The sequence below is a fragment of the Sparus aurata genome, chromosome 10 (assembly GCF_900880675.1).
Source record: "Sparus aurata chromosome 10, fSpaAur1.1, whole genome shotgun sequence".
Classification (NCBI taxonomy): domain Eukaryota; kingdom Metazoa; phylum Chordata; class Actinopteri; order Spariformes; family Sparidae; genus Sparus; species Sparus aurata.
The window spans coordinates 23,332,741-23,351,479 of NC_044196.1; the positions used below are offsets into that span (position 1 = coordinate 23,332,741).

Below are 18,739 nucleotides of genomic sequence, written 5' to 3' on the forward strand. Positions count from 1 at the left end.
TCTGATTGATGAAGAGCAGCATCCCTACTTTGCTGCATTAAATAAGTGGATATTGGAGCTCCTGCAGTATGCGGGCCATCTTTTTGCTTCCTGTTCTGTGCATTTTTGACTCTGCACCTGCCCTTTTTGGTCTGAGTGTGATTATAGATTGAAATGTGTTCAATCTGAGCTGTTTTCTGACTGTTTCCTATATTTAGGGACTATTGGATGCAGAGTGGAAGAAGGAAAGTAAACAAGGAGAATGTATTTTTGTCATTTTCATAACAAGGGGATGACTGCCATAATGTGACAGTGAGAACGGCCAGTGAACAACCATAATATGTTTACATTTTTTAAAGTAGATGACAAAAACAGCCTCTTTAGAGATTTATTTTGGAAATTCCATCCACAACACTGACTACGTACCAAACTTTTTGTTTACCGTTATACCCCCAATGGACTGTAAACACAAGGCCAGGAGTAAATGTGAAACCTCAGATTTCAGTTCATTTCTCTGGGATAAAGAAAGGCTGAGTAAACAAAAGACTTTCAACACCCTAAAATGACTAACTTAACTTACATAACTTGTACAAAAGGTAAGAACAAAAGAAAGGGAACGAAAAAGTCAGATGGAATTAAACATTTTCTACCTTAAAGCGCAAAGGTATCAAGCGTTTCATGATTTTCAGAAGCAGCTCTGCCTGCGGGCCTAAAGACCTACTGTTAATGTTGAAAAGAGATTTATCACCACGGGGTTTAAATTATGCCTGCATGTTGATTTCTGACTGCTCAAAATACTCTGTCAGCTTATCAGAGAGTGAAATGAGCTCTTTCATTTGAACAGCAGCTGCAGCGGTGAGTGCCCTGTCAGAGCCAACATACAGATCAGCTGTCAGTGAGAGCTGTCCCTGCCAACACTCTGCGATTAGTCTGGTTACATGTAGAGGATGTGATGTGGATGCAATCCAATGGGCTGGCCCTGCCAAGTCTTGTTTGAACTGTGTGGGAAATAACCTGCTATCTTTGCAGAAAAGCCATGTCACATACACAGACAGGTGGTACAGTGAACATGTGTGCATGCTATTCTAACGTATATAACTCTCGAGGACATTCAAACTACAGAGGCTGTCAACACACGTCTCAGTCTTTGAGACCATGTCCAACAAAGAGGCTACCTTTAAGTATTTGCACCGGCTTTGGTTTGCTCTGACTTGCAGAGAAATGGAATGAACTGAAGGCATTCTTTGATGTTTGGTCTTCAGACTTAACAAAGAGTACAAAATAAAATCCTCAGTTTGCAGTTTGACTTCAACTAATGAATTATCTCAGCAAATTAATCGTTTCTAAAATAAGAAACATATACTGTGTGGGAAGACTGTCTTTTTATCAGTTTAAATTCTGATGAAAGGACAGAGTGTGTTCTGCTACAAACCTTAACCACAGAGCAAAGCCTCAATTTATTCTCAGTGGTGTGGAGGCTAGTGAGGTGAGACGGTCAGGCTCTATGAATCACAATACAAGCAAAATCAACTTGAGAATGTTCACGTCATGCAAACTGATCTTAACTTGAGGCAGATGTTGTAACGCGTGCACTGTTAGTAAGACTGATGTTTCCTTTTGAGGATATTGCTGCAACTCTCACAATGTGAGACTACATTGTGCTCTTTGTTTCATTTTTTATCTAAAGCCTTGTCCCATTGTTTGTTTTGCAGCTCACGCCACCTATCCATCAACAGCAGTGAGTTATAGCCCAACCTGTTTTCAGTTTAGGTCATGTAATACTAAAAATAACACAAGTACAAAGGCAGAGGGACTAAGTTTAGATGTTCCAAGCTCTCTTCATAAAATAAAACAAGCTACAAATGACTTAATCAACTTGACTCGGGCAAGACTGTTCCATTGTGCTGCAGCAGAATAAAGAAATGTGTTTACCTGTCAAACTCTTGACATGAATCACTATAAAATTTGTCGAACTACTGTGCCTCTTGTTGAATAGCTACGAGCGCTTTTAATCAGTGAAAACCTTTTCAAAAAATGCAGCTGCACATCTTTTAGAGTCTGAGTAATTGACAGTCAGGGCTAAAACATTTAATTAGCTGATATTAGTAGGAAGATGCCAAAGATATGTTTGAGGACATGTAGGAACATTGGGCCTCATTCACCAATATCTTCTTAAGAATCTTCTTAGATTCTTTCTTAAGTTGTTCTTAAGAGGTTCCTTAAGAAAACCCTACGTCATATTCACCAACACGTTCTTAAGCCTCAGAATTGTTCGCAGCTGTGTTCTTACATTGATGAAAGCCGCAGGAGCAATATATATGCCATTGTTTTGCGGGCCTTGGATGGAGAAATGCCACGTATAAATATGGTGGGGGGGGTTACTAATTGATGGCATGTTTCCAATTTACTTGATTTATCTTAAATCATTGGCACATTTAATTTATTTTAGAATTTAAATTCTTTGTAAATTACCAAAAATATGAAATGAATAAATGAATGAATAAATATGACAGAATTATCACTGTAATATTGCATTTTATTGAAATACACGACAAGAAAACACAACCATGCCAACATTTCGGCCCTGAAATGTGCGTAAGAGTACTCCTGAGTGTTCGTAGGATTTGTTCTTGCCTAAGAAAAAATCCTAGATAAGAAAAAATTCATGAATGCCACAATCTTCATAAGTGGGACTTAAGAACAAATTTGTTCGTAAGAACGGTTCATGAATGAGGCCCATTGTCTCCATTCCAGAATTGTCCAGCTTATCCAATATGGTTGCTTGATAGCACGCGGCAGGTCACAGAGAAGTGCCCAATCAAGGGGTTGGTGCCATGTGTAACTGACCTGAAACCTAAACTAACCATTGAATTCTAACCTACTTTGCTTTGTTTGAAGAAGCTATTCATTTAACTAGGCATAAGTTGGCATAGCTAGGCAGCACAGCAGCCAATAGTCTACTGATTACAAATTGATGATTTTGGCTCCTATGATGTAGCACTTTACAGTCGGAGTGATCAAAGGGCCAATCAGGGTGCTCAACCACCTCTAATCATCAAAAACTCTTGAGATGCGCGACGTCTGCAAAGATCCTGATAACTTGAGCCTTGAAGATGGAAATCAAGTAACATCAATGGGTGCTGCATGAAGGGGATCATGATACTGTTGATGAAAGACCAATGACATAATCATCAACAGTTTATTCTTCTGAATTTTAAATCTCAAGACAATGACCTCAAAAGTATTTTGGTGTTCATGCTGATTTGAGGTTAAAACATTCAGAAGATATCACCACATTTAAAGTAAAGAGTTTTGTGAGTAAAGGAAGATCCTTTGAGACAAAGAAAAAGAGCAAAAATATATTTTACCATCAAAATGTGACACACACATTGCATACCTAATAGTCTTAAAGGCTTTGGACCCTTATGTCAAAACAGCAGGGAATAAGGTGCTGCAAATCTACCATATTGAAATCTTTTAAAATTAGATTTCCACCGTGATTTTTTTTAACATATGTATTATTTTATTTTGGGGGGGAAAATAAAAAAGCTCCCCTTTCTGCTATGCCAGAAGATTTGGCTTTATATGTCTGAGCTCAGAGGATGGCAGCCTCGTTTTGCTCTGTGTCTGTGTGTGTGCGTGTGTAGTATCCATGACTGAGATGATGTGTTATTGTGTATGTCTGTGTGCCTGTGCATATTTTAATAGGTCAATGTGTTTTTATGGATACAGTACATTTGTCTGTGTGTATATTAAAGTGTATTCAGCTGTAGTATTGCACACATCTGTCACAACAGTTTTACATGAATTTACATACATTTCTGTATCAGTTTTTTGCCATGTCTTTTCTATTAAAAGCTGTTTTTAATGTTGTGCTGTGCAGGTGTGTGTATGGGCATGTTTTAGAATTTGAAGGTTACCAGCATGATGCTCGTTTGGGCTCTGTCAGCAGTTCTCAGTCTTTCATCAAACTTCTATTTCCTTGATCACGCTTTCATCGTAGCTGACAATCCCTGGTTCCAAAAAGGCCACACAGAGCCTGTCTGACACATGGCCGACAGCTTTAATAAAGTGTTTCATAATTTATGCATCACTTAAAGCAATGGCCTCGCACCACTATGACATCCCCCGTGTGGTCATAAGAAAAATGATTAAAGACAAAATAATTTTTTTATAGTGTATGACTTCAATCTCCAGTATTCAAAGCACTCTGGGGTTATTTTAATACAGTATAAGCTGCGGGAATGTTCTTACTTTCTGATTTTTTCTACTAAGCTGTACTTAAGTTTGGGATTCTCTACAGAAAGTGTTTCAACAAAGGATTCTCTGGACTCCATACTGCTCTTGGTTATATAGTGATTAGTCAGCATGAACATGAAACTAACCAGAGGCAACAGGCAACACCGTACTCTTTATACTTTCAAATAAAGGGAACCACACTAGAAGTGTGAATGTGACTAAAATAATGCGAAACATATTTCTCCCTCTCCTCCTTTCAAACATCCATCACCTTCACAGAATGAATGAAAACGTGACTTGACTTTTCCTATCTGTAGCAACAACATGGACTGACATTGCTGATCTCTACAAGGAGTTGTTGGACTAAATTCCATTTCCCCATTCCTTGTGGCAAAGCACATTTTACTGGCGTTTAAATAATATCTAATGCTTTATTAGATATTATGCTTTAATTTTAGTCAATGCAAGGGTGTTGATGTGCTGTTAAGAAATTGATGTGAAAATTACTTTTTATATACATTATTGTATTTTTAAATACACTGTAAGACAATGTAATCATGACAGTTATATTGATTTTTTATGTGAATTCCCTGATTTTCAATGAAAATGAAAATAAAATCAATTTTACCTCAAAACTTCATTTTCTACAAAAAAAAGAATCATTGCCTGTTCATATTGAAGTTCAATTTTCGAGTTTTTTGTGGTCATTTTCATTTCAGCATTGCGTTTTGTGAAGAAAAAAAAATATATATCAGAAAATGTTAATGATGCATTTTATTTTTTAAAATGTTTTTGCTGCAATAATGTGTCTTGAAGGGATTATTCAAAATGTACATCCTAACTGATGAACAGGTGTAAACAGTCCTTAATAACGTCCTTAAATTTCACATGAAATGCCAAATCACATACATGCATATACATATGAAAGGTTTTAAGCCTGCGAGCTGATGCAAATACCATACTGAAATGGCTGCATGAAACACTCTCATGCTTTGTTAAAGAGATGGCAAGTGTGTAAGTGGTTTAAGTAAGGTATAGTTTAGTATATTTTAGTATATTTTACAATTAAGACACTGGTTTAGGATTAAGAAATGACTGAAGCTTTCTACAGCCTTATTTATAACCTGCTGTTCCCATACTTACAGTGTAATTGCTATTGGTCACAGTCACTGGCAGATCATCTTCTGTGTAGTAGGTCTCGGTAAAATCTGGACCTAAAAGCTCCCTGGGAGAGAAAAAGAGAAGAGAAGAGAAAATTGTTGGCAGGTGATTAGATAAGGTTGAACTTTAATGATCATTGTGTAATTAAGATCGCAGCAGCAGATAAACAATAGCACAGAACATTGAAAATTTGTGTGGGGCTAGAACCACATATAACAAGTCGTTGGCAAGTTTAAGTTTCCTTTTTCTGATTCTCTTTCATTGACCATTTAACACTCTGGGAACCCTGTGTTTATCCATTTTGATTTTGCTGTCCAGTTGGGTGAAAGCACTATCATATCCACCGAAACCAAATAGAGAAAATAAAGGCCAAGTTGGCAGTAATTGTTCCTGCTCAGGCTTGTTTTATAATCAGATGCTGTTAAATGGCATCAAACAGGGAGTGCCATGACACAGAGGCAGTTTTTTTTTTTTTCTTCTTTAGTCAGCTAATGATATTAGCTGATGACATTGGCTAATGTCATTAGATAGTTTGTGATTGACAGCAGCTGACTGGGCAGTTGCCTAGTAAACAAAGGACATTTACTGAGCTTCTTCCTTGTGAGAGTGCCAACGGAAATCATTGGACGATGGCTTTATACGCACAACATCTGGTCAAACTATCACTGTTAAAAATCCACCTCTGGATGTAGATTTGTGGTTATTATTGCCTTAATGCTCTCCTCTAAAATGGCTGAGCTGCAAGAGTGATGAGACAGGCTGAGAGTGTGTTAATCACTACACCTTCCGATCTATATTCTTCTCCATCTAGCGCTTCTGTGCTTGCTGCAGCTTGTTGTCGCGCTTGCACAATCAAAATATGACACAAAATGGTAAACTTTCCTCTCCCCATTGGCTCTCGCTAAATTATGTATGGTGATAATAAGTACAAGTACACTAAACAGACAACACACAACCTCTTAAAATATGTCGGACAGAAACCGGTGAGCTCATTCACCATTACCATGAAAGCTCAGCGTAATGACAGCATTTGCCTGATGTGTGAGACCTCATTCTATCTCATTCTACACTCGCCTACTACTGAAGCTCTGCTTTGAAGAAAATGCAAAGTCAGACAAAGCTTCAATGATATTCATAACTTCTTTCTTTGCTTGCTGACATCCCTGTATGATTTCTTGATATTGCCAAGGCTGATTGCAAAAAGCATAATCTCCTCAAAATGAAATGTTGGATCAGCAGGACCGCAGTCTTTCATGTTGATGGAGTTGGGCATTGATAACAGAAAGAGACAGAAGGAAGAAAAATATCCCAGTGCCTTCACCGTGCTTGTATAAAATGTGATTCATTACATAGTTACTTATCTCATGCAAATTCTTATCTGGTGCAAACTTTATTTTTTTCTGCATTTTTGTTGCTGCTTAGCTGACAGACGACTTGCAAAGGGCCAGAAAAAAAAAGAAAGGAGATTATTGTTTGAATTTTGTCTTAAAGGTCACCTTACAACAAAAATGCATTGCCTCGATTTTAGCCTGGAAGAGGAAAACAGGTGAGAAAAAGGTGACATTTGTCATGTCTGGTGATGAAGGAGTCGGTTGTCAAATGCTAAGATGTCCCTGGACGAACGCTTGAGTGTTACAGATGTATCAGTGGTACCATGAGGACTTCTTGCCTATTCTGCCTGTCTGTGGCTGAATTACTGACCAGGCAGGAGATGCATTCTGGCAACAGATCCATGAGCAGAAATGGGCAAATGGAAGACGGACATGAAAAGATGAGCCCAATCTCCATTTGGTCCCGGGGGCCCTATTGTATTATTCATTGAGGGAGATCGTAATGGAACATAATCCAGCTTTCTCACCCATTTTACTGCAGACAATTTGCTCTGCAATATAAAAAGACTGTCTTACGCGGCAGTCCCCTAAAGTTAATTCGATTGAAGCTGGTGCATAGACAGCAGTGTGTGAAATCCGACTCCATCTAATTCAGGAGAGTATTTACAGAGCATTTTCATCAAAGGGAGAAAGGAGAAAAAGCTGATTGCTTTTCATGGCAGGTGACTGTTTTCTAGCTGGAAGGGTGGTGGAGAGACTAAGATCACAGTCAAATATCTCCTATGGCTTAATTAAAACCCAGCAAAGGGTGAGATTAACTGTGAAAACCTTGAAGGTTAGCAAACACTGGTGAAATTTTCCTCCAGAGTGACCGCCCACAGCATATGATAAATCATCTTTCATGGACCTGGAGAACCACAGCAGACACTGATTAGTATGTGCAATCACATAAAAGGTCCCTAGCTTCAGCAACCCTGGGTTGAGGGACTTCAAAGATACTAAAAAACAACACCCACCAAGCCACAGTCTGTCCACTCTGCTGCCACCTGACAACAGATACAGAAGTATCTGCTGCTGTACCACAAGACTACAGAGCGGATTTATTCCTCAGACTGTGAGACTCCTCAACTCATCAGCAACACTTCATCATAAATAGTTTTTTGTTCTTACTTTATTACTTCATAATATTGCATGATGACAATTTAATTAATGTTGAATCTTGAAAATTGATAGAAGCTGTCAGGCTAAGCTTAGGCCAGTGCTCATCTGCATACTTCAGGTTGGGGTCTACAGTGTTTATGTTTCTTTTAAATTAACACTTCGTATTGCCGATGCAGTTTAACTTTGCATTGCAAATAGGTGTGCAAAGCAGTAACATCAAGCCACTTGCTGGCAAAAATGTGTCAGCCTCAGCAATAAAATAGTAAACAGAAGCCACGGTATTGAAAGATTCTCTAGTGCTGCATTTATGTACAGTTAATATTCTGTAATCGGTATATCAGTGTCTGTGGTTGCAGTGTAAATGTTCATACTGAGGCCAAGGTCTATCAGGTCAGGTACTCTAAATCAGTGTTGATGGTGAAGACTAGGGCTGCACGATTCTGGAAAAAATGTGAATCACGATTTTTTTGCTTAGAATTGAGATCACGACTCACTGGCACGATTTTTTTCACAAAATGTTTATTGCACTGATGAACTTGAACAAAACCAAAAAAAAAACATGATAGTATGGCAGATACTACTATGCCTCTGCCAAAGCAATGTTTTTTTGTTCATTTCAAGTTCTATCATTGGATGAGAAATTATTTTTACACAAATAAAAAAATAAATAAATTAGTCTCCCAAGATGAGAGGGCATCCTTTTATACCTCATGTTGTACAGTGTTTATTGGGGCCATATCTTAAGCTAGGTGATATGTGATAGCTGCTGTGATCGGCTTTCTAAAACGGAGGCATAATTTTCTTCCTTTTCCAAAAGCCGCCTCAGAGGTAGAGGTAAACATGTGACGTGCCGTGAAGCCCGACGTTGGGCTGTGAGCAGTTGACAACGAATTTGTCTTCAAAATAAGAGCTTTACATTACACCCCATTGGAGTTTAGAGCTGGGTTCTTAGCGGGGGACTTTTAATTTGAAAGTAGCGACTGTTCCTAGATTGTGGCTACAACAACAAGCTAACACAACCATACAGCTAGAGAGCGGCTGTCCAGTTGCTCATCTAGCAGGCGAGGCGGAAATAAGTGAACGGCTTCTCACTCACTCCTTCCATACACTTAACTGCAGGCGGGCTTCCGCCACTGAATCACGTGTTGTAAAGACGCTTTACCACAGGTTGAGGGCGGAGGCAGCGGCAGTGCTGCGTTTGGGGGCGCTTCAAAAAATCCAGGAGGAAAATAGGAGCATTTGTTTATGATTCAGCTCGAGATATAACATCTTTAACTAGGCATAAGTTGGTGTACAGAATTGCCACAGGCCCTGTTTTTGTGAATGAAATAGCTGGGGGCGTGTCGGTAAGGTAACGCTGAGTGGCCTTGATGCCTGTCAGTCATGATGAGTCACGTCTCGTCACCTCTCTGATGTGTCTGCAGCTGAGCACTGTGGGCCGAGCCGATGCATGTCTCTCTCCCCGGGCTGGGAGAGTTATCATACCTTAAAATACCAAATAATAGTTGGGGCGTTTATTTGTTTCAATCACTTAACAGACCAGGCCTTTATTTGGGACAGGCGTTTAATTCCTTCCTCTCGAAAATCCGGGATGAAAACGTCACAAACTTCGCCAGCTTCTCTGTGAATTCTCTGGCATCCTTCTGCAAGTGAAGTTGTTGCGGCGAAAGAAACGATTCAGCCGACGAGCACCCGCTGCAAACTCCTCATCTCTGCTGTCACTCACGGTGGCGTACATTTGTTTCTCCATTGCCCTGATCATTTTGCGGGACACTCTCTCGTGGCGTGCCCGTTTGCTGATAACTCATCCCTGCATGTTTATCTCAAGCTCCTCGCTTGCCTTCTTCCTCCCTCCACCAGGCAGCCTGGTCCTTTTGCTGTCCTCCTCGGACAGACGCTGAAGCTCAGTTTGATTTTTCACCAATCTCTCCCTCTCTTGGGTCTACAGAGAAACGTCTAGGCGCAGCAGAAAAAAATAAACAAATAAATAAATAAAAATAAAATAAAAAACGGCCGTTGATCGGCCCACCGGGAAAAATCCTGGTACTCCCGATGGCCAGTCCACCCCTACATTAGCAGTTCTCTCGAGTGGCTGTGCGTGTGTGTCCATGCGTGTGTGCGTGTGCGCACGAGCGTGCGCTTGTGTATAGGGGCACAAAAAATATTTGCACCGGGGCCTATCACCATGATGTTACGCTACTGCTCTGGTGTATTTTGAAATGTCACATCGCTTGAATGAACACAACATAAATGGCAGAAAAATGACCAATTATATTTAGTATCAAGTTGACCCCTACTCTCCAGAAAATGTGATGATTTCATCACCAAGTTCACCAAACTCTCATTATTCTTGTGGTTGACTTTTCTTCATTTGCTCTGCTTGATACAGACCTCCACCTCTATAAGGGAGGAAGTGTGCAGACCTCAGTCCGCCACATACTGCGTAAAGCACTATCGTCTACCATGAATGCTCATTAAAAAAGTGCCAGTGAATGTGGAACAACTCATCAGCAGCCCTGATACTGAATAATTACACAAACACACCCAGCCTTTTTCTCTCCCTCAGAGCATCAGCTACAGAGCCACACAGTGTAAGCTGGGGTCAAACCACTGTGATACTTCCAAGAATAAAAGTAATGGGCTCTCTTCGAGGCAGAAGGAAAGCAGACAGGCAGCTTGGCTTTGGTGTGCTGATAAAATATGCTCTAATGAGAAGGCCGAGAGGATAAACTGCTGGACACAGCCGTGTGTTTGTGTGTGGACGTACTGTAGATGACTATGTTTTCATACCTATGATGTTTTCTCTTTGGCTTCTGATTGTTTGGCAAAGCTCCTATATCCTGGTTAAACAAGCTATAGGAGAAACCGCAAGGGGAGGGGAGAGGAGAAGCAAAACAAGCAATAGATGTATGTTGAGTGAAAGGAGGGATGTTACTGTCAGACCTATAAAACCAACAGGGAGGCTGTCTCTCAGATCTTGCGGCAGAGATCCCTTACATGGATTTCAAAAGCCATTTGTGTGTGATCCTTCAATGACTATACTGTTTTACAACAGGAAACATAACTACAGGCCATCTAGTGTTAGGGTTTGACAAATCAGCTATAATAGAGTTAGGGTTTAATGTCTGAAAACAGCCCAAATATATATATATATATATATATATATAATAATATTAATATATATATATATATAGAGATATAGATATATAATATATATAGATACATACATAAAGATAGATATAGACATACATACATACATACATACATAATACAAGATATACATACATAAGACATACAATACATACACAGATACAACAAACAATAACAATACAACATACAACAGACATACAGATATATACGAATACATACAGACAGATAATATCATACATCTAGATACAACATATAACATACATATATATCTATATATATATATATATATATATATATCTCTATCCTATCTATACTATATATATTATATATATATATATATATATATATATATATATATATATATATATATATATATATATGTACATATATTATTTTTTCCTGTAACCCAAACTGTGGTCCTCATATTGTATGTTTTCTCTAATTGTCAATGACAAAAGGGTCCAAACACACCAAAAAAGCATCATAGAAACTACTGGCAAGGAAGGCAGACTGTTGCACTGCCTCATGTTGACTCAGACTGTTGTGTAGCTCTAGCTATGTCTGGTTTTCTTGCCGTTCTTATAAGGTGCTTTATGAGCTGTAGCTCAGGCCAGGTTTTTGAGGGGCAGCTGCCACTGGGCTACCCCGCAACTGGTCCACCACCTGGCCTGTCCTCTCTACCTAACTAGCCCGGAGACACTGCATCTGTGACAGCAGAAGAGGGTTACTGGGGATATTACAGCTCACATCCGCGGTATCAGCTCCGCTGGTGGCTGTTTGTTTTACAGACCAAATGGTTGAAAAACACAAATGCAAACCAATAAAACCAGACTTGATTTGTTTTTGAGATATGTTGCTGAAGAAAATTGACTTAGGTACATTTCTTAACATAAAATACATAAGTGACATACCCAAACCATGGAGCCCTTCATGTGCAAAACTGAGGCCAGTGGGGTAAATAAACCCATCCAGCAGTAAGTCCCTTGACTAGAATAGCAGTCTAAATAAACACATCACATGAACATAACTAATAGTTGATGACTAAACCATTCTTCTGTTGGAGAAGGTCTTATTAAACAGTCATGCCCATGGGCTGCTGAGACATACAAGAAAACAGGGAATACCAAAGTCAGTGAATGGCTCCATCGAAGAGCAGCTCTTCATTATTGTATTGAACTGAATAAAGCTCAGCATTAAATACAGTAAGAGCTTGAGGTGTATATGCTCTTAACTGAAGCTGTCTGGAGGGTTACCAACAATAAAGTCATGCTTTTGTTAAGTAATAAGACATAACAAAGTTTAGCTTTAGCCAGACAATTTGCTTTGTTCAGGAGAGAATACATGCTGAAATTTAGCCTTTTATAGCCAGAAACCAGGGAGACAAACTTATTGAATCCTAAGACGGTTTATGTGTTTACACACTGGTATTCTTTGTAGCTGCCTAGAGAATGGCTAGAGAGACGAAATTAAAAGGATAGAGCGATTAATTAAAAGGACAAAGATCTTATATATCTGTCTTATAGCTTCCATGGTGATATCCAAGGGGCTATGGCTGTAGTGAGTAGTCCAAATTCATAACATTAACAATGGAATTCTAAATCAACATTCGAATGCTGCGCAGTGTCAGTATCTGACCACATGGCAAGTAGACTTAACAGAATCACTCACCTTTGACTTGGTGATCTAGCAGCAGGTCTTATATCACCATACACACACAATGAAAAATATCTATTTCTATTTCTATCTTCAGTCGTTACACAAAGAGTTCATAATATGGATCTGCATTTGCTGGGTGCTCCATTTAATCCGGTTAATCACTTTATTCAAATTGAGGATATTGTTTGAGGATTTTTCTTTAGCCTAAATACTGAAGTACAACAATAGACATTCAAAACTTAATGCAAAAACATCACTAGATGTTTCACAGTCCAGGCAACATTTTCAACCAAAAAAAACATAGACATAGTAGTGAAGAGTTGGCTTAGAGGGCTACATATCTAAGGTCAACTTACACAAAGGAGCCATATCTCCATAAAAGCAAGAAATCTCTGTCTGTTTGTCTGTGTGTGTGTGCCTCAAATATCTCTGCAGATCAGGATCAGACTGACCTGAGATTTTCAACATGGCTGATGCGTGGTTTAAGTTTAACTTCGGATTAGTTTGGACTAAAATGATAGTGTTAATAAATCATTTAATAAATGCTTTACGAATTCCACTAGCATTGTCAACCATAGCCACCATGGCCACGTGCGCATCAGAGCCAATCACTGCAGAGCCCACCTCCACGACAAACCTTAAGAAAGAAGCGGATTTATACCTGCAGCGGCGTGAGCTGGACCTGGATTTTGCCGGCGATTCGGTCCCGTTCTGTGCATCTAAACTTACTGTTGTGGATTAATGAGACTGAACGAGTCCGGACCGAGTCTGTTCCGGTCTGAGGAGATCTGGATACGCAAGGACAACAAACTGGAATCGGAATCTGTGGATGTTCGTGTGTAGTCCAAAACCGGATTTACCGTAACCGGAGTCACGTTTGCTTTGTGTCTGGTGCAGGAAGAAACAGTAAAAACGGGCTTTTGTCACGAAAGTGTCCGCATGCAGGAAGTGTTTGCAAGCAAAAAAACACATTGGTATCCTATTGGTGGAAAAAGGCACCACACCAACCGATCACAAAATTATATGGCAAAACACGTGATTTGGTTGCTGAGGAACGGGGGGAGTTTTGGGAGGGACGGCGGAGAAAGAGTGACAGCAGCAGTGACGGTGATAGAGATAGCGAGTTTTGAGAGTTGAGAGATTTGTGACATATAGCGTGTTTGGAGTGTATAGTTAGTGTGTTATGCAGCGTTTGGTGTAGTATGTTTAGTGTGTAGTGTAGTCGTTTTTTTGTGTTGTGAGTCAAAACAACGAGGAGATGCTGAATGTGGAGCAGGCAGTGCAGCTGGAAGGAGCTGAGGCATTGCCTGCATTTAAATGTAAATATTTACATATGTAACTGTAAATTTCAAAAACTTGTGCACAAATTTAGCAAACTACAATTTATATTTGCATTATAACTAATTACAATGGTTTATTAAACATATTTGTGGTTTTCACAGTAAAAAATCTAACTTTTTCCTACTCTGATTTTGTGTTTTTTTGTGATTTTAGGTCCATTGTGTAATACAGTATGTCTAAATGAAACAAAAACTGTATAGTCATACATGTGAAGTTGTACTGAAAATAATGACACCAAACAAGGCAAGGTAAATATTTTTTAAGGTGAAATACAATGGTAAAATCAAAAGGTTAACAGTACAGGTGGGTAACAAATCTTACAGACATTTTGAGAATATAATCTCAGTGTCAGGGTCAGGGTCAGGGATACAGTGACACCACTGACATTCAAGGAGAAAGTACAAAGGGCCTCAGCAGAGGTGAATACAGTGAGAAGGGTGTCATGATTGACAAATAGCCACACATCACTCATGTCATTATCCTGAAACTCTGAGCCAACGCAAAAATACTAAAAAGAGGCTTGGGATAATACCTAATTATTAAAATCCCAGTGAAGTTGACTGTTTTCAGTGCACTGATGTCATTTCAGACAATAAAGTGGAATCTTAACTGTAGAATTTCCTGCCTCCATTACGTACATGTCTTTATCAAGTGTCTTATAATCACGATTGAAGGATTACTGCATAACTGTTGTGTCATTGTATATATTCTATGCATTTAAAAATATCGGCTAACGTACTGATGTCAACATTTACTATACATTTTCCCAACGCTGAAGGCACATCTTCTACAAAAATAACATGACTTGCTTTGTGCCGCCTCATCTGATTGAACCTTCATGAGTGCACTGTGCCTTCTGCACTGGGCACCAAAATACAATACAGGAAGTTCAATGTCAGGAAAATACCAAACCTTTGGAGTGCTTTTCGTGCTAGTTGTTGTGCCTCTGCAAAAATTGGGCCCAAAAAGTCATGTGTTTTGCAATGCTTTATGCTGCAATCAAACACAATATTCTTATTAGAGCTGTCAATGATTAAAAAGAAATGTATGTAACTAATTACAAGCTATGTGATTCATTAATTCTAATCATGTACCATACCATATTTGCCTTAAGCATTTTAAATATTTCAATAAGATAAGTGAATCAATGATTAAACGGTCATTCTGAACTTTAAAAGGAGGTGATATTTCAGGCTTGTAGTTCTCTGATGGTTAAAAAAAAAATCCTTGCTTTTAATGTTGCAGAAAACGGTGCTCCTGTCAATAGTTCCATATGGGCAATTTTTTGAAGCCCCACTCTGGTTTATTTTGATATTTTTATGATATTCTTTCCTGGCAATGTTTTATAATTTTTGACAATAGTTTTTTTGCTTAAAATAACTACGGGGAAATTGCCGTTTTTTGACGATTCTAGCGGCCACTTTTGACTAAAGCTGTACGACACCAGCGCCTGCTGTTGTAAAGATGACAGAGAGGGATGGATTGTGAAAACATAGTGAATTTATATGTGATATATGTGATCGGACCCGAGCACAGACATTATTAATGACTATATAAAAATAGCAGTCTTTTTGCTGATGGTTGTGTCTGCTGTTGCAGGTCATTTATAATCATCAGAGCAATGAAGAGACTGCTGCATAAACACTAAAAAGTTCCTTGTAGTCACTTCAAGCTTATAAAAATTACTCTGACCCTAAAATGGAATGGACTGCAGTAGAATCTGTGAGTTTTATGTCATCCATCATCCACCAATCCTTGAATATGAATACCTGCACATTTAGCTGACTGGAGGCAGGGGAAAACAGCTGGGTCTTTCCAGTTTTTTTAAGGTTTGTGGAGTGTTGAGGAGGAATTGACGAGTCTCACAGTCTGAGGAATGAAGCTGCTCTGTAGTCTGGAGGTACAGCAGCAGATACTTCTACAGATACTGAACAGATGGGGGCTGGGTGGGAGTTGTCTTTTAGTATCTTTGGGCTCTGTGCACACATCTCACTTCACTGATGTCACTGATGCTCTGTAGATGATACACATCTACTTTACAACTTGGCACACATGTAAAGCTAAAACTGTACGATGACCATAAAAATGTGTTTGTGGTTTCAAGGGGGGGTAAGTGATCAAACTATTTCTGGTAAAAAAAAAAAACTGCTGAGTGCAGTGACTTCCTGGAGTCTTCCTGTAAGGTACAGAAAGTCAAAGAATCAGAAGTCTTATCCGGGAACTGATACTGCCAGTAAACTATGAAATCATGCTGCTAATGCATAAAGGAAGTGAGAACTGAAAGGCTGAAGGGTATTGTTCCTTCTCCTAGTCACTAACAGACACTTGCAGTTGAGTTGCTGGTGTCATTTCAATCTGCCTTAATGCGGAGAAACCAGAACTGGAGGATGAGGTCAACCACAAGCCCTGTCAAGTAACCTGCAATGTAAAACTGAGACAAAGGTGAAACTGTGTCCTACCTTTTAATTTAGATGATCTTATTTTGTGAGTGCAACTGGAAAATCACCTATTGGACTGATTATTTCGAAGAAAAAATATGTTTTCATGTGTTCCTACTTTCCATAATTACAAGAGGCAACTGCAGACCTGCTTTGGGACCGTTTACATAAGTGTTAGCTATTATTTAAATTACTGTAAACCCCAGTCTCTCAAGGGTTATTAACTGCATGCTCTTATTTTGCACAGCAACAAACAGACCCAGTGTGGGTTTCAATACAGCCGATCAAGACTGAACACAAGTCTACCGAGGAAAAGTAATACATTCTATTCCACAGAAAATACATCTGAAGAGATCCAAGGATTACTTTTGATCTCAAAAAGATTGAAATTCTCTGAAGAAAATATTCATTTTAGATAGCAGGATGTGATGAGACCAACAGTACATTTACAGAGTTACTAGCTTGAGCTAAAAAGACGTTTCCCTAAACTCTGTAATGAAGTATTATGTCCAAAGACAACAGAATCTAATTGTTCATATATTTGAATCTGGATTAAGTTTTACACTGACTGACAGATACACTGACATTGCAATCCATGGAATTACACTGGTAGCTGGTAAATTAAGGTATCAATAAGGGCAAAGGGCCAGATTTGCTTATGTTAGGTGCCATTTTGCCCAAACAAAAAAACACACATTTGAATTGTCACTTCAGCATTTTGTTTTTACATTTTGAATTTTAGTTTTAGTAAAATCGCTTCGCCAGCTCAGGTGTCTGATGCCTAGTGGACAAACAAATAATTCTCCAGACACAGGATAAGCAAGGCAGCTACCATGTGCATGAAAAACGCATAGCTGAAGGCAAGTATATCTTTGTCTGAAACTCATGCATGTCTGGAATTTTTGGACTGGAACTGCTGCAGGTCGACGATGTGAAAAAGCTGTAAGGAGCAATACCTGCAGCCAAGCAATCGGCCCGATCTGAACAGGTACACTTTGAACAGCCACTGCTGGACAAGAGCTTCGGGAGGAATGCAGTCGCACCTTCTCTAGCTCTTCCCGGTTTATCTTTCAGTTGAGTGTTTTGTCCCTTCTTCAGTTAAGAAGTCATCTTGTAGTTTTCGAGGCAGCCGAGGTTTCAGAAATATTTAAGTCATGATGACGGCTGACACGATTTTATGGTGTGTTTTGGAGCTGCAGATTACAGTTGTGGGGAGAGGACAGTTTGTCTTTTCCTGCTGTGTCTTTTGTTTGGGCCTTAGGGATTGTGGGGAAGGAAGAAGTAAAGCAATGGTTTTGAAAAATAGGCTTAGAAGTAGCCATATTTTAAAAATATTTTTTTCTTAATAAAAAACTTATTTCAAAGCCCATTAGATCATCCTATCAGACTTTATGTATTATAAGTCACCCTGCAGTGCCTTGGTCAGAACTCTGGTAACACTGACAAAGCTATTAGTGTCAGATAGCTTGTCTAAATGATAAAGTTAAATGAGCACTGCTGAAATAAAGACAAAATGAATACAAATGTTGATAAAGACTGCAGGATCAAAAGCTACAGAGCAAGAAGTCCTTCCCCATGGTAACAAAGTGAAACAAAAATTAGTTTTTGAGTATACAAACAATAGTAGTAGTGCATGCATAAGAAAGTAAACCATCATAAGGCTCAGGGTGTAGTGCCCAGCTCAATTAATGTAAAATCGACATAGAGGGCATCAAAAATCTCCTTATTTATTTTACATTGATCCAGCACAAAAACATCTACTTGTTTTTGTAGGATCCCAGTGGACGTCTTTAGCAGGTTTTATCTTTAAGCTTTTAGGGTCTCAATAATCTATTATCTGCTCTACCTTTTTCAACTTTTTCTTCACTTATATGGAAATAATGGTCCAAAATAATGTGAAATTGCATGTTTTATAATGTTACATTTTCTTAGCAGAGGATGGCCTTCCCCCCACCAAATATGTGCATCTAAGCCTTCCACAAACCTAGAGAAACGCTGTAAGTCTGTGAACTTTAACACTGTTAACCCCTCTCTCTGTCCTGCTATTATTACAGAAATGTCTGTGCTAGCTGTGAACCCTCGACAAGGCAGACAAAAACTTAACACAGATATTATTCAGCTGAGCAATCAGTAAACAGTAAAATATGGCTGGTAATGACAGTGGGTCTGAACTTGTGAGTTGAGTGCAGTAGAGCAGAAACGTAACTTTCCTTTACCAGGATGACAGCATGTCATCATGGCTTGACTTTGCTAAAGCAGATTAAAACACCCTAATATATCCAA

General features: G+C 39.0%; 1 protein-coding gene across 1 annotated transcript in view; it reads right to left on the minus strand.

Annotated features, from left to right (window-relative positions):
- The window catches only part of adam19a (ADAM metallopeptidase domain 19a), a 202,218-nt gene that overhangs the window by 70,514 nt on the left and 112,965 nt on the right, over positions 1 to 18,739 (minus strand). The window contains exon 4 of the mRNA XM_030431403.1: positions 5,362 to 5,443. Within this exon, the coding sequence (XP_030287263.1) occupies positions 5,362 to 5,443 (82 nt within the window). The remainder of the gene's footprint in view (positions 1 to 5,361; positions 5,444 to 18,739) is intronic.